The following is a 22814-nucleotide window of genomic DNA, read 5'->3' as shown; positions in this document are numbered from 1 at the left end:
CTGGCAGGTACTATTTCTATCCCCACTTGGCAGATCAGTAAACTGAAGGAGAGGTTAAAGGGACCCAAGCCAAGATGGAGGCAGCACTGGACGTCCGGCAGCCTGGGATTCTCAACCCTGGACTCGGGTGCACTGCAGGTTTGTTGTGACCAAGATCCACGCCAGGCACGGTGGGCAGAAGGCCGCTGTGTGGGAGACGGGACAAAGTAACCCCCCACCCAGCTGTAGCAGCAGAGCAATGGGAACAGAGAGCAGAGCCCGGCGGGCTTGGCCTCCAATTCCACCTCCACTACATACGCGCAAATGACCGCGGACACGTCACTCCTCTCCCTGCATTTCACCCCCCAAGCCCTGCAAAGTGAAGAAATGGCAGCACCCACTTCATGCTGTACAGATGCGATGAGCTAACTGCCCACAGAGCGTAAGAACGTCCCCTGGCACAGGGTAAGCACTCGAAAAGAAGCCGTTATTTCTCACGGCAAAGCAGTGCCAAGGGCAGGCCCTGGGGCTGAAGAGCCAGCGGCAAGGTCTGCTGAGAGGAGGGCATGGCTGGCCGCCGGCAGAGCTGTTCCCTGATGTCTTCCACTCTACTTTGTCACCCCCCTCTGAGCACTGCCATTCTTCCACCCACGTCCTCAACCCCAACTGCACCCCCGAACTCCTGGCAAGTCCTCTTGCACTGGCAGGTCCCCAGGCCAGAAAGACTGGTCCGGCTGTATCCCAATATCCATGGGCTCTGCTGTCCACTGGGACATGACCTGGGCTAGTGAGGCATGTGGCCTTCTTCATCTCTGTGTCCAGGGCCTGGCACAGTGGGACACAGTCAATGTACCTCTGAGGCTACAGGAGCGAAGGAATGGAGGGGATTTCAACGCTACCTTAAATGAGGGCAACGGCTCCCTTATATGTCATCCACTTCTGCTCCCAGGACAAGGGAACTGGACCAAAGAAAGCTACGTGTCACCATCTACAGATACTCTGCCCAAGGTACAGATATTCTGAGTGTAACATGTGGTCCCCCCCCCCCACAGTTTTTAAAGCTGGGCTTTGTAGAGAAAACACCTCCAGAAACACCCAACCCTGAACTTTAGGATCCGTCCCTTGTCCTGACACTTAGAACAAAGTCCACAGCAAGCCTCAGGACAGGCTGGCCACGAGGAGCGGACACCACCCTCAGGCATGGCTGGCTCGTCACCTCATGTTCTTGCGGCCTGGGGACACCTCTCTCTCTCTCTCTCTCGTGTCCTGTGGAAGCGTGACAAATACGTGGGAGGGAGCTGTCAGGACTTTTTTTTCTGAGCTTGATCGAGATATAGTTGACATCGTGTATGTTTAAGGTGTGCAATGTGCTGGTTTGATAATGTATATACTGCAAAATGCTTGCTGCAGTAATGCCAATTAACACCTCCATCGTGTCACATAACCACCACTTCCTTTCTGTGAAGAGAACATTTAAGAGCTACTCTCTGAGCAACTTTCAAGTATATCGTACAGTATCATTAACTGTAACCACCATGCTGTACAGTAGATCCCCAGAATTTATTTATCGCATAACCGGAAGCGGGAGTGGGAAGGGGAGATGTCGGACAAAGATGTTGCTCCTTTTGAGCAACAGTGTGTTTTGATTTTAAAAAAAAAAAAAAAAAAAAAGCAGCTCCCCCGCTAGCTGCCCCTCAGAGGCTGTCGAGAAACAGCTGCATTCAAATGATCCCGACAGGATGGGGAAAAGACGATCCTAAATGCGCAGGACCTGTGCCTTCTTAGGAACAGAGGAAGTGACACGCTGAGCAGTCCCTGGGGCCAGGAGTCAAGAGACTGTGGTTCTAGGTTCACCTCTGCCGCTGAACAGGGAGGGTCTGATTAACGCCCTCTGTTTAAAAAAAAACAAAGGAGGGAAGGACAGATGAGACAAGGTCTAGAGACTCTGCCAGGTCAGACACCGGGTAGAATATAATTCACTCTGTGGTGCCTTCTGGTAAAATGTCAGAGTTCCATTTGCTCAGGGTACGTCAATCCCCTTCATGTCCATAACTTCACTGAGGTTGTCGGGGTCATTTAATTACCAGAAAGCCTCACCACCAGTCCCTTTTCTTCCCCTCTCTACCCAAATCTGATGTAAATTGTTCCATTGCATTAAACACTCAATTTAAATGTTTCACTGAAAGCACTCTCATCCCACTTATTAACAGCGTGACACTGGGTGAGTTCTTTAACCTCGCTAAGCCTTAGATTTCTCATCCAAAAATATGAAGAATTATAAAATTCCTACCTCACAGTATCATTTGAAGATTTAAAGAGTAAACTGCCTTAGCAAACTGCCTGGCATACAGTTAAGTGGTCAATAAATATTAGTTACTGCTATCATCATCATCATCATCATCATCATCATCACCATCCCTGGAGCCAAACAACCCCAAGTTTGCTATTTTTAGGAAACAATAAAAGGATATTTTGCATCAGGAAAAAAACCAAAGTATCTTTGTTTCTTGTGGTTTTTCATAAATAAGGTATTAATATTTTTTAAATCTAATTTAATATGTTCTCATTACATGACTGAAGATATTTTCACTGGTCCACAAGACTGAATTAAAACACAATACATCCAGAAAACCAACTATTTCCATCATCAAAGAAAAAAAAAGATATATGTGAGACTTCTATATAACTCTATCATCAGTATTATATACATTTAGTCAGAGCTAATATATTTAGACAAGATATCACAAAAAAGCAAATTCTGAACCAAGTCTTGGAAAATAGGATTTTAGATAGGCAAAGAAGAGGCCACTTACATGATGACTCAGAAAACCATAAAAATATTCATGTGTGAAAGAATCAATGGATTTTAATATAATTTTAAATAGAAAAATGTAAACGTATCAAAGAAAAATTTGAAAAATGTTTTTGTTTTTTTAATTAATTAATGTATTTATTTATTTATTTTTTGGCTGTGTTGGGTCTTCGTTTCTGTGCCAGGGCTTTCTCTAGCTGTGGCAAGCGGGGGCCACTCTTCATCGCGATCCGCGGGCCTCTCACTATTGCGGCCTCTCCATTTGCGGAGCACAGGCTCCAGACGCGCAGGCTCAGTAGCTGTGGCTCACGGGCCTAGTTGCTCCGCAGCATGTGGGATCTTCCCAGACCAGGGCTCGAACCCATGTCCCCTGCATTAGCAGGCAGGTTCTCAACCGCTGTGCCACGAGGGAAGCCCTGTTAAAGAGACATCTAGTTCAAGATGGCTAATTGAACCCATACATTTTGTCTTCCTTCCCTCTCAAAACCTCCCTAAAAAGAATGAAAAACATAAAATACAGAGCTAAGCTGAAGAGCCTCAAGGGGTGCCAATTACCAAAGCAGAATATGAAAAAAATTAAGGAAAAGATAAAGCGTAAAGCATATGGGAAGAAAGTAATGGATGATACAAGAAATGAGATACAACCCTCTTAAGGAGTTTAGACAGAGAGGGGTACACAAAATTGAATGTACAAATTTCCTTCAAATCATTGGCAAACTCAGAAATTGCAACATGCAGGAGACTACAAGTACCCCAATGGAAAGCAACAGTCACAGTCTAAAGAGTGAAGGAGAGACTTCAGCAGCTAGATAGTACTAGGAGATAGAGTTTGGAGATGAAGTTTCCCCAAGATACATTTTCTCCTGAAACCAGAAGGGCCAAACCATAGGAGTAAGAAACACATCCTAGGACTAAAGGATGCACCCTAGGATCTAAGGCAAAACCAAGATAGACTTATGCAAACACAGCCTAGAACCAAGGCTCCAAGGATGAAGGTGACCCAACAGTAAATTAACTGCATGCAAGAATAAAACTCAACACTCTTTAGAGGACAATAACAATCAAGCATCTCCACAACGTGTGATTCAGTGTCCAATATACAACTAAAAATTACTACACAAGCAAGGAAGCAGGAGACTGTGACCCATAATCAACAAAAAAAATAATAAAATAACCATGGATCATCCTAATGCTGGGAATAGCAGAAAAGGACTTTCTACTATAAATATGTTTAATTCTAGGGAAAGATGAAAAGAATAGGTGGACAGGCGGATAACATCACAAAGAAACTAAAACTCTAAAGAAAGAATCTAAGGGAAACTATATAACTGAAAAAAATGAACATTTGAAATAAAACATTTATGACATGGGCTTACCAGAGAAAAAATAGATACAACAGAATAAAGAATTCGTGAATTTGAAGAAAAGTCAATAGATATTCTCTTAAACTAAGTCACAGGGAAGAAAAAATTTTTTTAAAAAATGGAACAGATTATCCAAGACCTGTGGAACAATATCAAATTGTCTGATACATGTGTAATAGAAGAACCAGAAGGAGAGGAGAGAGAGAGTGGGGCAAAAGAAATATTTGAAAAACTATGTTTTGAGAATAATTAATTGATGAAGGACATCAAACCATAGCTCCAAGAATCTCCATGAACCCAAGCAGGAAAAATACAAATGAGACCAACCTAGACACATCATAGCCAAACTACTGGAAACCAAAAATAAAGTCTTAAAATCAGCTAACAGGAAAAACATGTGGCATTTAGGAAAGTGACAAAAACAGGGGCAGCTGACTTCTCATCAGAAATAATAAAATCTACAAGACAATTCAAAGCCAACTCTGAAGTACTGAAAGAAAACTGTCTATCTAGAATTCTATAACCAACAAAAATATTTCAAAAGTAAAGGCAAAATAAAGACAAAACCAAAGCCAAGAGAATTCATTCCTGGCAAACCTACCCTACAAGAAATGCTAAAGGAAGTTATCCAGGCTGAAGGGATATAATCCTAAAGGGAAAACCAAATATGAAAAGAAGAAATAAAGAGTACTGGAAATGGTAGATATGTAGGTAAATCTATTTTAAAAATTTAATTTCTGTTAAAGCACATTGATTACTAAAGACAAAATTTAAATGTTTTATGGGACTTATACATAAAAGTGAAATCTATGACAATGTACCAAAGACATGGGGAAAAAATGCTTTTGAAAGATTTTTACATTGTACGTGAAATGGTGTAATATTGACTTCATGGTGACAAGTAAAAAAAAATGCATATTGTAATGTGTAGAGAACCTACTAAAAACTTTTAAGAGAGGTAAAACTAAAATACAATAAAGGAGATAAAGTGGAATACAGTAAGTCCTCTACATATGAACCTTCAAGTTGCGAACTTTCAAAGATGCGAATGTGCGTTCCACCAACATCAGGCGTGAGTGACATTCGATCTTGCCCTCTGTCTCCTATTGCTGACCACCCTTCAGCTCTACCATCTCTCATCTCCCCTCGCTCCGCCAGTCAGTAACTCTTCTTGCCTCTTCACTCGATGCCAGCCCCTTTATGCCAGCTGTTGTACTGTACTACTGTACTTTTCAAGGTCTTCTACTGTAAAATTAAAAATGTTTTCTTAATTCTTTGTGTTTGTTTTTATGTATTATTTGTGTGAAAAGTATTATAAACCTATTACAGTACAGTATTATATAGCCAATTGTGTTAGTTGGGTACCTAGGCTAACTTCGTTGGACTTACGAACAAATTGGACTTAGGAACGCGCTATTGGAAGAAACTCGTTCGTATGTAGGGGATTTACTGTAGCAGCAAGTGTTTGATTAGCCTAAAAGAAAAAAGAAAAAGAAGAACTAGAACAGATGGAACAAATAATAATCAAATAGCAAGGTGGTAGGCTTAAACCCCACCATATCAACTGCATTAACTGTAAATGACTTAACCACTCCAATTAAATGGCAGAGACTGGCCAGACTGGATAAAACTAAAAGGTACAACTAAAAGCTGTTTACAAGAGTCATACATTAAACATAAAAATACCGATAGGTTGAAAGTAAAAGGACTGAAAAATACATTCTGTGCGGACATTAATCTCAAGAAAGATAATGTAGCTATATATTAATATTAGATAAAGTAGACTTTAAGATAAGGAATATTAACACAAAGATAGAAACTTCAAAATAATAAAATGTTCAATTCATCAGAAGGAAAGAAAATTTAAGAACACTAAATAGAAGTGTAGACGTAGCAATTTGACTTCCAAATCACTAAAGGAAAAAATGGGAGGTAACAAGGAAAACTTACGCTCTTCAGCTAAAGCAAGAAACAAAAGGGGAAAAAACACAGAAATGAAGCACCACTTAAAGAAAACAGAGAATAAGTTGGCAGCAATACGATGAAATATTAGTTATCTCAAAAAATGTGAAAGCTTTAATTACCCCAGTTTGACAGAGGGAACATATCTTCACATTAAAAAGAACAAATTAAAAAGAACAAATTTAAAAGATTAAGGATTTGAATATCACAGCTAACTTGCTTTAATATATTTAGAGGTTTGTACCCACCATACAGAAACTATTCATTATGTTCAAACTATATAAATTTACAAAAATTTACACTGTATGTAAATTTAAAAATTGACTATGTATGTGGCCACACAGAAAGTTATAACAAATTATAAAACATAGAAATCACGCAAGCCACAGCCTCTGATCTCAGTTCAATGAAACCATTTTAGCACTATAATTACGCCCATATTTAAGACTAGGGAACTGAAGCACAGAGAGATAAAGCAACCTGCCCAGGTTCACATAACTAGTAAATAGCAGACCAGTGCTTTGAACTCAGGCATCCTGGCTTTGGATCCTGTAGTCTAAACCACCATCCTATGTCCCTTCTCAGGGAGAAGGGGCCATTTCCCCTCAGATATCTCAATAAACTATAAAACTACAATAATTAAAATGTTAGATTGAGCAACCAGGCAAACAGATAATCAGAATAGAATTCACTTGCAATCCATGGATATATGGAAGCTTGTACGTGATTAAGATGTCACTGAGAAAACAATGTCTATTTCATAATTGACAAACCACATGCAAGAAAAAAGTTAAATTCTCTACCTCACTCCATAAATTTTAAAAAAATTCTCATACATTAAAGAATTAAAATTAAAGAATAAAAGTATACTAAGCAAAACAGAAGAATATTTCTGTTTTAGATGAGAATGGACTTTCTAAATAGAAGAGAAACTCTGAAACCATAAAGGAAAAGACTGATATATTTAACTACATCATTAAAATGTGCACAATAACAGAAATTGCAAAGAAACTTAAAAGTCAACCACAGAGGAAAAGTGTTTGCAACTTATGAAATAAAAGGTCAATAACTATAAGGAATAGAGTGCTGCTACACATCAGTAAGATAAATTTGAAGATCCAATAAAAGCATGGATAAAGGGAAATACAAGATATTTCACCTAAAAAAATACAAATTTCCAATACATGAGTGAAGAGATATAAATGTCATATTCTCTCCCATGGTATAAATATAAAACATTAATAATATCCAACATTGGCAAGAATGTTAAAAAGAAGACACCTTTGAACTATTGGTAGAATGTAAACCAACAGTTTGGGTGGCAATTTGGCAGTACCCATCAAAACTCAAAATACATGTGGCCTTTGACTCAGAAATTTCATTTGCACAAGTTTATGACAATAGTACTTGAACAGGTACATTACAATATATGCACAACTGCCATGCTGTTTGTCATAACAAAAGATGAAAACACCCTAGAACTCCTTGTATAGGTTAATCAGTTGAACACCACGCAGCCAGCAAAAAGAACAAGTAGATCTATAGAGATGGAAAATATCTCCAAGATATCAATACATTAAGTAAAAAAAAAAAAATTACTATAGATAAAATGTGTTCTCAGTTTTTAAAATATATAAATATGTGTTTAAAAGTTTAACTTTTAAAAGTGAAGGGAATGGAATTGGCAGAGTTCAGGAAAACTTACACTTTTTGTACTGTTTTAATTTTTAAAACTATTTTATCATCTTAAAATAATGTTCAAGTGAGGAGAAACACATTCATTCCCATCACATTTACTTTTGTGTAACCCTTTCTAACATTTGCCCAAATCAGATCTATTTCCAATAGTCTGGAAATATGATATATTCTTTATAGTGCTTTCTTTAACTGTTACATCATAAAATTTTACCCTGATTTTCAAAATGATGATTTTAATAGCTATATAGTATTTCTTTGTATCCATAATTTATGAAACCATTCTTCAAATGTTGACTACTTGAGTTTTAATTTATTTTTATTTGACAAATATATTTACTTTGTTTTGTATGAAACACAGTAGTGAACATCTTTATACATGAGGATTTAGGATTTTGCACTTTTTACATCAGTGTTTCAACATATTTTTTAAGAGTTCTAAGTCAAAGGACAGGAATAACTTTATGACTGTCTATGCATTGCAATATTGCTCTTCAAAACGGTTATGTCCTTTTGCAATTCCACCTGCAGCATCTGATCATATCTGTTTCACCTTGCACATCCTGCGTGTTAATTCTTACCTTCTGATTTTCCTTTAAATATTTTAGTTGATATGAAATATAGGAGGGTTAATTTTTGACACATTCCCACTTCAGATATTTCTAAAACAATCACAAAACAATCATCCAGTATCCTATCTAGGATATTTCATTAGCTTCTTTTTTTCCCCATAACAGGAAGAATCTAAATCAATTTTTCTAATTTTGTGTGAAAGTAATAAATGTTTACTGTAAAATAATTACACAACAAATGGTATAAAGAAAAAAGCAAATATTATATAATCCCATCAGCCTGAAATAATCACCATTAAGATTTTGTTGTTTATAGCTATTTTCTTACAGACATAAATACAAATTGATTTTATTAATTACCACATTACAGTAGCCTTATGCATACTTATGTAACCTGCTTTTTATCACTTAACAGTTTATGGATATCCTCCAAGCTAACAAATAGTTATCTACATTATCTACAAAACTACTTTCGGTGGCTGCATTCGTTCATTGTAGTCCATAAAAAGCTTGTGCTGATCTATATGCAATATATTTTATTGTTTTTAGACGCATATTTTGCACTTCTATGGAAATCGAAGATTTAAACAAGCTTGGTTATTTGTATTTTTGTTAGTTCCCTGTTCTATCCGCTGTCCTTATTTATTTTTTTTTGGAAAAGCTCTTTTCTTCTCATACTGATTGGTGAGAGTTCTCTGTATTTGAGAAGCATTAACTCTAAACTCTGGAAATTAGGACAACAGTATCACTTCTTGGGGTGGGGTCTGCAAAGATTAAGTCATCTAGGGTGTGAAAAGTGCCTAGTACAAAGCCGGCTGGCACACTGTTAGTGTTGAAACTTGTTTCCTTTAACCAAGATGGAGAAACAGGTCTATTAAAGGATACCTACGCATATCAACCACTTCTCTTTCTCAATGGCTTCTTGGACAATTATTCAGAACACTTTCCCCAAACTTCCTAAATCCCAGTTCCAGGTTCATCGCTGCTGTGGCACTGAAATCTACACTCATTATTATTATTACATTGTGACATTAGATATCTTTTATTGACCTGTATCTCGGCCTCCCCAAAGGAAGGAAGAGAGACGGAGGAAGCAAAGGAGATTGGCTTAAACAACTACCATGTGTCACATGTTACATACCTTCATCTTTAAGCCTCCTGGGCAGATATCTTGTCCCCGCTTTACGGATGAGGAAGCTGAGGCACATCTTTATCATCAGCAGTCAGGATTTAACTCCAAAGCCCATGAGCTGACTTTGGTGCCATGCTGCCCACCCTGCTGCAGAGTAGGGACCCAGTTCTAGGCATCCTCATGTCATTCACCAGGGCTACCACATACTTTACACAAAGTAACTGACCAACGAATGGAGACTAAAGCAGCATACAGACTGCAGCTCTTTCAGAATCTGAGACAGACAAAAAGGACCAAATCCTCTTTAAAAACCTCAGATGAGTAACCTAGCATTTCCACTCCTCAGGACATACGCCACAGGAATTACAAATATGTTCATTAAAAACAAAAGCAGCATTATGCTTAATAGCCAAACCCATAAATAAGCCGAATATCCATAAATGATATCCATAAACTGAGTAAACGAAGAGGTACCGTCATGCAATGACATGCTCTACGGCAAAGAAAAGTAACAAACTGCAGCTATGCACGACATGGATGAGTCTCAAAAGAAGCCGGGAACAAAACCCAAAAAAGCCACAGAAGAAAGTACACACTGCATGATGCCACCTACACGGAGTTCAAAAATGCTGTTAGAAGTCAGAGTGATGGAGACCCTCAGGGTGGCAGAAGGGGGCTCAGAGGGTGGAAGGTATTCTGGGCAGCTGTACAATTATGAATCATACACTTTTCTTTGTGTATATTATTTTTAGGTTGGACTAAAATGAAATTCCCATTTCTGTAGGTCAAAACAGTCAAATATCAGCAATTTTATATGTTTCAAACTAATATTTCAATAAAAACACATTTTAAAAACCCTCTGGAAAAGGAGAAAGAAATACCTAGCATTGATTAGCAGACTGCATCCTCTCTGAAAACCAACCTAGATGCTACTGCAGCTTCTGACCCTGTTTCTTGCTCCTTTGTTTTTGCTGAAGACATAGTAACAACTTGTGCCTCACCTTGGCGGGACAATTTTTCACAGTCACATATTAAAAGACTGTGATGAAGCCGTCCTCGGGCTCCACAGACCCAGCCCCTCCCGGCTTCCTGCTCACCCATCCCGGGCATCTCCAAGTCCTGTACGAATTCACTTCCTCACTGTGAACCAGTGTTTCTAATTCATTCACAGAACACTAAGATTATACGTTTTAAAGAAGCAATATTAGTAAGATGATTTTCATATTTAAAAACACAATCACAGAAAAATAGAGGTACAGAGCTTTTCCAAGCCTTGTGTGGGTCATAAAAGGCATAATCTTTATAACTAATTGAGATAACTTTATCCAAAAGCTATGAAACTAATGATCTCCCTTTATGGTGTTATAAGCATTTATCTCCCTGTGGAAAAACATCAACAATTCTCAGAATTCCGGGTACAGCCGACTCATTTTACAGTGGCAAATAATATTTCAAACAGAAGGATGTTCCATGTATCAGATAACAAAGCAGACACCTTCCCGGGCAGGGGAGAAGTGCTGGGCATACTTGGTCCAGCATGCACCAGCTGCGGGTGGAGGGGGTGTCTGATGGAAGAACTGTCTGCACCAGGCTTCTAGCAGAACTCTGTATGGTGAACACAGACTGAGAAGTAAATGACATGAACACAGACTCAGAAGTAAATGATGGGGACACAGCATTTTCCTTACACATTATCAAATGCTGTTAGGCTGATAACACTTCTGATTTCAATGTCCTAGAATCACTGCTGTAAAAGGCCAGCAATTTGTCACCATTGAGAAGCTACAGGGCTGAGATACCCGCTGCCACCTTCCATCAGACAGACAGCAGCCCACGCTGAGAAATGGGGGTACAGCTCACTGAATGAACTCATGGGAAGTTACATACCTCACTTTGGGGGGCTAAAAGGAATCATCTGAAATGTATTTAAAAGAGTCTATTATTTTATAGAAATCCCGTAGTAAATCATTTGTAATAAGAGTATCATTAGCTACCTATGGCATTTCTCTTTAGTGTATATTACGGTTTCATCTTAATAAAAGGATAATAATAATCACATTACCATTGTTGAGACTCTCTCGTTTAATACTCGCAAGGCTTACACCCATGGATGCAGTTAATACTCCCGTCGAACAGATGGAGAAGCACAGACTGAAGCAGGATAAATACTTTGCTAAAAGGCTCACACAGCTAAGTGGCAAAACCAGGATTAAAGCCCCAGTAACCCAGTGCCAGAGGCCATGACTGTGACCACTACACTACACTGCCATCCTTAGACACTACATATAAGTAACAGGAATTCACAAGAGTGGGAAGAAGACACCTAATTGTTGGTATATGTACTGCAGGCACTCACAGCACCTTATTTAATAAAACCCAATGAAGTAGGAAATATTCCCACTTCCCCCATGAAAAAAACTGAGGTTCAGAGATTTTAGGAAACTTGCTAGTTAGTGGCAGAACCAAAATCCAAACCCAGACCTTCCAGCTCCAAAGCCCAAGGTCTAACGTTTACACTTTGCCTCAAACAACTCTCTCTAGAGAGGGAGCAAAATTATTACAGGTGTATTAGTTAGATACAACAGAATAGACGTTTGCTACTGGAGCTAATCAGTCCCCAAATGCAAAAAGTTTCCTTCCGTTCCACAGAGCTCACCTCCAATAGCAGCTGTCCTGCTGTTGGCATCTGGCAGCTCTGCCATCTCAACACAGAGCTCCATGCTCGCCATCAACACAGAAGGACAATGACAGGCCACTAAACGGGAATGATGCTGCCTCAACCTGGAGGTGACACCTGTCACTCTTCCCATGTTCCCTACGGTCCCACCTAAAGGCAGGGGTTTGGGAACGTTAGTCTTCCGTGTAGCCAGAAAGGAGAAAAGAAATAGAGGCAACACTTGACCACAAGAGGGTCTCAAGCTACTGTAGACTGCACATCAGCAGTTCCCAAACGTGGTGGAGAGAAGGCTCACCTGTTGAAAATGCAGATTCCCGGGGCTCCACTCCATAGGTTGATCCAGGTAAGTCTGAACTGAGCCCCAGGTAATCCAGGTGCAGGTGGTCAGCAGACTGCACTTCAGGAAGCCTTGCTCTGGATAGATGCAAAACACTCAGAGGTCTATAAACACAATCATCGGAAGCTGAGTGCCCTCTGGGGAGCTCTCCCAAGGTGCCGACCACCCAAGGCCCAGGTGGGAGAATACGGAAAGCAAAGAAGACAGACATACAGACTCCAGACGTGTAACCTGCACAGAAGGCAGAATAAACCATGGGCTCCCGGAGAGCACAGAGGGGCCCAGTGGCGGCGGCAGAGCTGTGCACGGTCACTCCCAGAAGGAAACAGGGCCTAGGTGCCCAAGGGAACTGCCGTTTCCCCCCACTGGCCATGTATCTGATCACGGTGCTTTTTTGTTTCAAACTTCCCAGGGCTCCCCAGTGAGTGCCTATAAGGGAACGTCCACGCTTCCTGACAGGGCACTGAGACCATCCAGGTTCTTGTCCCAGGATCACTTCCTGCCCCTCTTACCACCCACATGTTGTGCTGAGGCCACACGTGGTGACCTGATCCCACCCAAAATGTGCCTCCAGGCTTCTGCTCCAGGACACTCTGTCTGCAGGAATGTCTTTGGGCCCAGGCGCTCTGCACCTACCATGCACTGCTCAAGACTCAGGTGAGAGAGGTCAGCTCTAAGCAACCTTCCGTGGCAACTGTCTCTCCTTGTCATTCCTCCTAGGACTAATTAATTCCTCCAAGTAAAACTGAGCACTCTGCTCCACCTACCATAACCATCCCCCACCTAGAGTCTTAGACTGGACTCTTAGGGGTAATGAAGAAAGATCTGCTAGCTACTGCTGATATTCCAAAAATCCTCCTGACAGCCAAGGCCCTGGAGCAAGTCACCTGAACCGGCTAAAGTGCCAAGTTTCCTTGTGCCTGTTTGGAATTACACATACTGAAGTTTACTAATGATAGAGAAAGAAAATGACTACAACTGCAGGCACCTAGAAGAGGCCAAATATGCATCTGCCGACTGGATGGGGAGGCAAGGGGATAACAAATAGTGGTGCCTGGTGTGCTTGCTCTGGCAGGCTTCGAGCTCCTTGGAGGCGCCCGGCCTTCAGTCTCCAACCATCCCTGGCACCTGCACATGCCTCCTGCATAGGAAGAGGTCAAAGAAGGATGCTGGGTAGATCTGAGGTGAGGCAAACACTGTTCCCTGAGCAGCCTGGCATCCTAAGCAGACCCCCAGCTCCTGGAAGGACATGCCAGACAGGGAGCCTCCAGGGAGGCTCCACAGGGAGGGAGAGAGAGAAGGAGGGAGGGACGGAGGCACAGAGGGAGAGATTGAAGACCCCAGGTCCTGCCTAGAGGTCCCTTTGCTCTTACTTAGGGAAAGGCAGAGAGAAGGCACATCCACGGGTTCCTTCCGTCCTGCTGCCACCCAAGACGCCAGCAGGGGTTCTCTGAGTGTTTCTGCACCTGCTAAAGCCAACACTGGACCTCTAGGCCCGCAAGCCTCCCAGCACTAAAGTCAGTCTCAAAGCTACACATCACAATTTGATTTATCCTAAACATTGATTCCTCAAACCAATTTATTTCCTTTTAGGTTAAACTTTATGTGCCAGCCCTAATATTCGTTACTCGTTACTAATTTTCTTCTCAGTGGTTTGAGCTTCTCAGCCAGGACCAAGTACTTCTCGGGTGCTCTATGGAGAGTGTCCCACGGAAAGCCTCCTCTTGGAATCCTGAATCATCAAACCTCAGCACTAAGCCTCATCTACAGACAGAGAACCAGTTCCTTAAGAGAACAAGGGAAAGCAGATATCCCTACTACCTATGGATCCAAAAACTCATTGCATTAGCACTAACCTCAAATCTCTGGGAGCACGTGGGCACTGGGTGGAGGGAGTCTACTCTTATGCAGAGCAAATCTGATCAGAGAACAAGTGCATCCACAGATGACGTTCCCCCAGAGGCACAAGTTTGCAAAGACGTAAGGTATTCCCCCCCCCAAAGATTATTCTCTTATCCAGAGAAATAAAGTAGCTATACCAAGCAGAACCAGATAGTATCAGCTAAGTTGGACCCCACAGCAGAGCAACTGGATTCGGCTTGCCCAGAGGGACTTTCTAAGCCTACTGGAGTGAAGCCCTGCTACTGAGACCACCACCTTCATAAGCAGAGGGGAGTTCAAGCCACTGAAGCTTGCCATCAGACCAGCGCCGGCAAAAGGAAGAATAAAACTCCCCCCGAAAGTCAGCCTCTGTCATCTCGCCAGAAGCTTATCTGAGAAAACAAAGGGTCATCTGTATCTGTGTGCTCCAAACCGGTTCTTCCGGAAGTCATTATCTGCCTGATGATAACAGCATCTGAGCTTCCCAAGTTCCCAGGGAGTCTTGCCCAGATACCAAAGCTGGTCTTTGCAGGTAAAAGAGCCACAGTTGGACTCACTGTTAATATTTCCAATTTGATATGAAACCAGGGGATCATCCAAAAATGCCATCAGCGCCCAAGAGTATCCCTTTGGGTGATAGCAGATCCCCCAGTAAGTAATTCATACAAAGGGGAAGTTTGGAGAAAAGAATATAAACTGCCTGGTTTTTACAGAACATCCTTAGAGGAAGCAAGAAGCACATAAAATAACAATTATCAAACATTCCCAAATCCACTGCATAGACCATTCATTATATATTTGTAAACATCTCGAGAATGTCTGGGGGGACATTTAAAGGGATATCTGAAAATAATACAAATATTTACATATTATTGGACCCTTTTTTTACCTGACAATTCCCAGCGGCAATCAAAAGAGCCTGCGCACTTTATTTCAGTGTTACTCACACAAACATTCCCCCAACAAATGGTAAATTCTACCACGCACTGAACACTATTTTATCATTTCTATCACACAGTAATTTAACGGGGCTTAGCCTATCTGCCAGTTGGAAATTGTCCCCAACTGACCACAAGGCAAGTACTAGTTTTAATGTATATTCCAAAGGTAGAAAAATAGATTAAGAGGAGGGAAAAGTGTTTTCTGTTTTCCCAAGTGCATCAGGGCACACCCGAAGTTCTCCTTCCTTCTTCCCACTGAGTAACACTAGTGTTTAGTCAGAAGCTAGGAGAGGGGTCTTTTCTGCATCTGGGGGAGCTCACGGCTTGTTCTGGCGATGTGAATAAACACTCTAGATGAATTTCGCCCCTCGTAAAGAACATGCAAGAAAGGGCATTTCTTTTTATGTGTATACCCTGGGCTGCACGGAACAGAAGTCATCTCACAGCCTCCCACCTGCCACCAATGACTCCGTATCCGGGGCAGAAATCCAGAGAGGGGCCTCCTGTTTGGAATAGCTCAGTGGGCTTTAAAAAGAAGTCAAATCCAGAAAGTTCATGCAACTTAAATATGCAAAATGTGTCTGAAAACAGCCATGGGCACAGGAGGACAGAGAACCTGACCTCCTAATGGAGGGACAAGTGTAGATGTGGGTGCCTAGGTGACAGGAGATGACAGGAGGCTGTGAAGTGGGTCTGAGCTGGTGTTCTGGGCTTGGATCTGAAAGGCAGCGACGCGACAGGGGCCGGGAGGCGGGTGGCGGGTCCCCGGGGCGCACTGGGGCTCAGACGCCTCTGCGAGAACCTGCGCCAGCGCCCCCTCCGAGACCGCTCTTTCCGGGCACCCACTGCTCGGGGCCCCACCGGGCGTTCCGCTGCTGCCCTAAGCGGATACGGACTCGGCACAGACCTCCGGGCGTATGAAGCCCGCACCCCGGGGCTGCGGCCCCGGACTTCCGAGCCTCCGCAGCAACAGTTTTCCAGCGGAAGAACTACCGCAAACGCCTCCAGGGAAAACGCTCACCCGGACCCGCGGCGCCAAAGCCAGGGACGCGCACGCGGCGGGCAATGAGCGATGCGGCTAAGAGCGAAGGCTGCAAACGTCGGGCTCGGAAGATCACACACAAAGAGAAACTTCCCGAGGACGCCAACGAGGGTCGCGTCTGCGTCCTGGGAAGCAGCCAGAATCCCCCGGCAGGTGGTGCTGAGCCGGTGAAAGGCGCAGGCGAGGGGACCCGAGCGGCAGCCGGAGCCGCTCCCCGGCGCGACGCGGGTGACGGGAACAGGTCTCAGCCTCGCGCACGCGGGTCCCTTCACGCCCTGAGTCCCAGGAGGGAGACCGGGAGGGTCTCTCTTGGTCCCCTAGGACACATCCCTAGCGCGGAGAGGGACTCTCGAATCCTGGCCCCGGCGGGACACAAACAAACTTGGGGCGCCGAGACGCTCGGTCCGTGGATCCCCGAGTCCGGGCGCCCCCGCCCGCGGCGCGCCACTACTTACACGAAGACCCCGAAAAGCAGGGCTCGGACCCCGATCTCGATGGCCAGTTCTCGCATGGTGCGGCCGGAGCAGCTCCCGCGGCGGCTGCGGCTGGTGCTATCCGCGGCTCCCCCGCAGCTCGGCCGGCGCCGGCTCTCCAGACCCGGGGCGGCGAGGGAGGCGCGCTCCAGGCCGCGGGTGGGGGAGGGGGGAGGGGGGCGGGCGCCCGGAGGGGCGGGCGGCGGGGAAGGCTCAGCCCAAACCTCCTGCCTGAGGCTCCGGGGCTCAGAGACGCCGCGCTGGCCGCTCCCGACGCTCCCGGCCCCGAGCGGAGGACGCCTCGGGGACTTCCCGCTCCCCTGCGCCGGGCACCGCCTCCGCGTCCTGAGCCCTCGCCGTGCGCTCGCGGCCAGGCGAGGGGAAGCCCGGGGAAGCCCGGCCGCCGCCGCCGCCTCCCCTGCGCGCTCCCCGCCAGTGGGCGGCCCCTGGGCTCGGCGCCCGGGCAGCGCGCTCCCTGGGCTCTGCCTGCGGCCCGTCTCCTCGCTCGGCCTCTGACTCTCACTTTCGGGTCTCTCGCTCCCTGGCACACGCACGCACGTGGGCAGGTAGTAGGAGAGCGCTTTGGGAATGCTCTCCGGCTCCAGACAGCCCTGGCACTCACTGTTCGTGCCAGCCAGCGCTGCCTCCCATCCGTTTTCTGCCCTTCCTACATCTTTCTAACCTGGAATCATTTCTTTTTTTCTAGGAAGTTCCCCCGAGATTACTCGCAGGCATTGCTTTGCCCTCCGGAAGAGCCAGCCACACTCCAGGGTCCTGGCACAGACTGAGCAAAGGCGAGCGACTCCTCGCCATGCCACCAGCGCCAGGCCAGGGGACCCCTCCCGCGCAGCCCCCAGCAGCTTTGGACCGCGCTGTGAAATGTGTCCTACCCCAGCCGTCAGTGTCGCTCATCGCTGACACAGCACTGTCATCAGCACCCGAGGCAGCAGGGGCTGCAGGGAGGACCAGAAGCCTCATCCTCAGGGTTCTGAGTCAAAGGCCAGATCCTCACTGGTGACCTGAGGGTCGGGACCTCAAGCCAGAGCCCAGCGAGGGTTAGGCTTTGCTTTCCCATCACCTGTCAGGACTGTGTATATTTCTCAGAATTTGCACTTGTCTTTATTAATTTAAACCAAATGGACATTCAAGATGCAAAACTCATATTAACCATAACCATTAGGTTGTCTCTGGGGAGCCCAGATCTCTTCTGGGTTTTGTGAGCTGGGAAAATGGATTCGAATGTGGTTCCTGGGAAAGAGGACCCATAGCTCGGCCTCGGACAAGAGGGAGAGCAGGAAGAAAGAAGACCTGAGGAGGAGGCCTTAGGCATCAGCAAACAGCAAAGAGACCCTACCTCCAAAGGGACATATGATGGATCCAAGATTCCTGAGCCAAGACATCTCAGGATCTAGGAAAGAGAGGCAGACAGATGAGGAACAATCCTGGCTCTGTGTGGAAGGGACTCCATCCTGGGAGCCCCAGAGGCAGGAACTGTATCTAGTTAGCTTGTCACTGTATACACAATGCCTGGCACACTGTGCTTGGTAAGTATTCGGTGAATGAATGAATGGACTATATAAATCAGTCACGTGGGGTGTCAGATGTGGATAGAGTAGAAAGGACTTGGAGGAAGGAGGTGTGGGTCTGTCTCCTCTGTGCCTTGGGCCCTACAACTACCCTGGACACAACTGGGCTGGGTTGTGGTGTAGGAGAGCCCATAGTAACTCAGTGAACTCTAATGACCCAGATCCGAGACTGTCAGGTGGCCAGATTCCAGATGACTAACAAGAGCCCACGATATTAACACATCACTTACCTAGAAGCATCAACTGAGCACAGCCTCTGCAAAGCCATGTGTCGGGTGTTAGGATTCATAATCCAAATCTGCCCTCAAGGAGACAGGCAGACAAGGAACCACGAAGAAACATTAAGGAGCTACGCAAAGCAGCACCAATCACAGCCCCAAAGGAGTGCTTCAGAAAACTGGATCACTCAGAGAGCAGGGTTGGAGTCATTCCTTTGGTCTGGGGGGGCCAGAGCACAAAGCCTTGTCAAGGAGAGTTGGTTCTTAAAAGGCAAAGGAAATTCCAAGTGAGGGCAAAAGCACAAGTAGGTGAAGCGGGCAGAAGGTGGAAGGGGTATGGAGGGCAGAGTGGATTGACCTCGTGGCAGAGCTGAAGGTTAAATTCATGGTGGAGACCTAATTGTGTTGGTCCTGCCCACCAGGAACTGTTATCAAGATCACAGAATTAAGGACTTCCCTGGTGGCACAATGGTTGGGAATCCACCTGCCAATGCAGGGGACACGGGTTCGAGCCCTGGTCTGGGAGGATCCCACATGCTGTGGAGCAACTAAGCCCGTGTGCCACGGCTGCTAAGCCTGCACTCTAGAGCCCACGAGCCACAACTACTGAGCCCGCATGCCACAACTACTGAAGCCCGTGCACCTAGAGCCTGTGCTCCGCAACAAGAGAAGCCACCACAATGAGAGGTCCGCGCACTGCAGCGAAGAGTAGCCCCTGCTCGACGCAACTAGAGAAGACCCGTGTGCAGCAACGAAGACCCAATGCAACCAAAAGTAAATAAATAAAATTGATTCTTTAAAAATAAAAAAAGATCACAGAATTAGAATCTTTGTGTAACATTTTCTTGATCATTTCTTGCTTGTATTAGAGATGCCTAGAGAAGGAGTTTGAAAGGGCATGTGACCTCACTGCTGCCATCATGAAGAAGTGACTTTGAAACACAGATCTAAAGAGCTGCCCAGTTCAACTCCCCATCTGATGCTTGAACCGATTCTGTGCTCTCCCCACAATGTGGTCATCCTGTAGGTACTGGAAATCCTGCCACTGATAAAGAATTCACCCTTGAGGGACCTTGTACCCTCTTCAGACAGCTCTGTTGAAATCTCTTCCTTAAAGGGAATCACAACAAAATGCCGTCCTGTAACTTATATCAATGCATTAGTCCTGCTCCGCCTGCTCCCGCCCCCTGCCTGCTAGCTGCACAGAACTGATACCGTCAGAACTTCTGGGGTGCCAAGGAACAGATGGCTCAACCCAAATTCATTAAAAAAAAAAAAAAAAAGAAGAAGAAGAATTTGAAAGTTCAGGGGAAGATCAGTAGGCACAGCTGGATTCAGGATCTAAGCAATGTCACCAGGACTTGATTCTTTCTACCTCTGCTCTGTCTGCACTGTATTGGCTTCAGTCTCGGGTTCCTGGTAGTTACAAGATGATTGCCAGAAAGCCAGCTTTCCATGCTCTCAGGATCAAATTTAACGGGAAAGACCTCTATCTTGATGCCAGCAGTCCCAACAAAAGTCACTGAATGTCACTGGCACTGCCCAGCCCTGAAGCGATCACCATGGTCTGGGTATCATGATGGCTTGATTGTCTCAGGCCTGGGTCACATGCTTCATCGCTAAGCTGGGAGTGGAACCTTCACCCAGTGCCCCTGAGCTGAGAATGGGAGAAAGTGGACCCACAAATACAGGGCTGATGCTTTGGAGGAGGGAAAATGTTGGAGGTAGAGCAAACTAACATAGGCCAGCATACCCCCCTTCCATGCCACAACCGTGCAGATTGCAGAAAACTAGCGTGCTTCCCTGAGTTCTTGTCCTGCCCCTCAGTCTTTAACCAGTAGAGGAGTTATCCACCATAAGGCTGCCCTGCCTCTGCTTTGTCATGCAGACTCACAGAACTGCCTTTAAACAAAGCTTCAATGTCACCCAGAGGCTCCTCTTCAGCTGCCCGGTCCCTTCCATCTCCACGCCTTTTGGCAACTCTGTCACCTGCTCAAATAATCCCCTTTCTTGTTTACCAAAGCCAGCTGTCAAGGGAAAGCTCTAGCCTTGTTCATTACATAAACCTGGATCAGGATATTCCATGGTGTGTCTGTCCATCTCTCTCTCTCTCTCACAGAGAATTTATTATTTAAGCCAGGTCCCTCTTGAAGGGCAGTCCCCATGAAAGGGACTAAAGATGCCATCCTCGGTGTCCCAAATCCCACAAAGCGGGAGGCCACTCCCATGGGTGTGGGGTGGCCAGCTCCAGCAGCTGTGTAGCTGTGAACATGTGCCAGAGAGTAGAGACCCTCAAAGTGCCATGGTGCTGCAGCAGCACATGCATGAGTGGACAAGCGAGTGAAGTAAAAGCAGGTTACAAAAAGCAATCCAGCCAGGTGCCCAGCTTGGCAGCCCCTGCTGCGTCTTCAGAAGACTCCCATGGAACGTGATGAGTTCTCTAGAGAAGAAAGCATGGGTCAGAGGCTCTAGCAGTCTCAGAAACATTCTATCATTAGAAATAAACACGCCTATCCTTTACCAAGATAAAGTGAGCACGATAACTGTAAAATGTGAGATTGATCTTTGAAAAATCACTTCAGAACGTAGACACTCGAATGGGTGCAGCCTCCCTCAATGCCTCTGTGGCTGCACACATTTTCAAAGTGCCACTTGGGGAAAATCCCTCATATTTCATACTGAGCTGATGGGCATGCCAAGAAAATCACCCTCATCCCTTCGTAGTCATGCCTCTGCTGCTGCATTTTTTCTTTAAATTCCCAAATGGTATTGTCCAGTATGATGATCCCATATGGATCAGATTTTTGGCTATTTCTAAAAACCAAAGCCACTTTCAGAAAACACAAATTTGCAACCATTTCTTATAATGTCATTTCCAAAAGTTATACTTTGTATCCCAATGATACCCACCTAGCTGCTCTAAGAGTGTGGCCTGGAGACAGGCAGCCAGCATGGTGACCCTTCCCTATGGAGACCCACGCATCCAGGCTTTCCACTGTGGTTGCCTGGTATGAACCTGCTGATGTGCCTAAAACACCAGGGCTCAAAAGAGGAATTTCAGAAGAGGTCATCAAGTTCAACTTGGTTCACGAATATCTTCCACAAGGGTTTCAATAAATATCTGTCTGCTTGAACACCTCAAGGGATGAGGAACTCGCTCACTGCTCATTCCATCTCTGGAGAGACCTATTGCCATTGACGTTTGAGTAGAAACAGACTTGACTGTAGCCTACATCCACGGCTCCAAATTGTGCTTTGGGGACCACACAGAATATATTCGATGCCTATTCTTCTATGTTATGGCTCTTTAATTATTCTACAACTGGAAAGGAAGAGAGATAGAGATAAGAACGGAGGGAGAGACGGAGAGGAAGAGAGAGAGTAGGTCTTCTCTTTTCCAAGTTAAATATTCTCAGTTCTTTCACCTTCTGGTACTAATATTTATAAGACCTCTGAGGATATAGCACTGCAGACCCAACACTGAAGTGCATTAAGCCAAATTCCACATAATAAAAGGCAATGTTCCTACTTCCGGGAAAGGGATAAAGCACACTGAAAGTGATTTAACCCTTTAACATCTTCAGAGTAGTTGTTAGGCCATCAAAGGAGAAAATGTATGAATTAATGAAGTCTTCAGGGAAAAACATTACTTCAGTTCTTAGAAAGCTTTAAGTTAGAAACTTTCTTTTTTAGCAGGATTTTGTCTCTTATTTTCAAATTCATCATGTGAAAAGTCAGAGTAACACTACCTTTACTTTGTAAACGAAATCTTTACGTTTACTTTGTAAAAGAAATCTTTGTAAGGGAGCCATCAATAGGATTCTCATTGCCATAGATGCTCTGTCACAAATTAGAATCTTGGAGTATTAGCGCAAGGGAAAAAAATTAACGATTAAGAAGTCTTTGTTCTTAGTGCACAGCCAGTTCTGCTCCTTCGCTTGTGGGTGGTCCAGGGCCTTGCCAAGACCCGCCTCAGGGAGTCAGGGGCAGGACCCAAGTTCCCTCATTCGCAGTCCTGTGCTCTTTAATGGCACCTAGCTGCATCTTGGGTGAAATCTGATTGTTATGTTGATTTGTGTTTCCCTGATGGCTAATGATGTTGAGCATCTTTTCATGTGAGTTTTGGCCATTCTTTCATCTTCT

General features: G+C 44.7%; 1 protein-coding gene across 4 annotated transcripts in view; it reads right to left on the bottom strand.

The window, feature by feature from the left end:
* The window catches only part of PLPP4 (phospholipid phosphatase 4), a 118836-nt gene extending 101586 nt beyond the window's left edge, over positions 1–17250 (bottom strand). For 2 of the 4 annotated variants that reach the window (XM_027113140.1, XM_027113141.1), the window contains exon 1: positions 16850–16905. In XM_027113140.1, the coding sequence (XP_026968941.1) occupies positions 16850–16905 (56 nt within the window). Of the gene's footprint in view, positions 1–16849 lie in introns of all 4 variants that reach the window. The other 2 variants (XM_027113136.1, XM_027113138.1) reach the window with 2 other exon arrangements.
* Between the last annotated feature and the right edge of the window lie 5564 nt (positions 17251–22814).

This window comes from Aethalodelphis obliquidens, unplaced genomic scaffold (assembly GCF_003676395.1).
Source record: "Aethalodelphis obliquidens isolate GAN/ISIS:26980383/991018 unplaced genomic scaffold, ASM367639v1 scaffold11, whole genome shotgun sequence".
Classification (NCBI taxonomy): Eukaryota; Metazoa; Chordata; class Mammalia; order Artiodactyla; family Delphinidae; genus Aethalodelphis; species Aethalodelphis obliquidens.
Note: the sequence above shows the minus strand (reverse complement) of the source record. Positions and strands in the feature narration are given on the sequence as shown.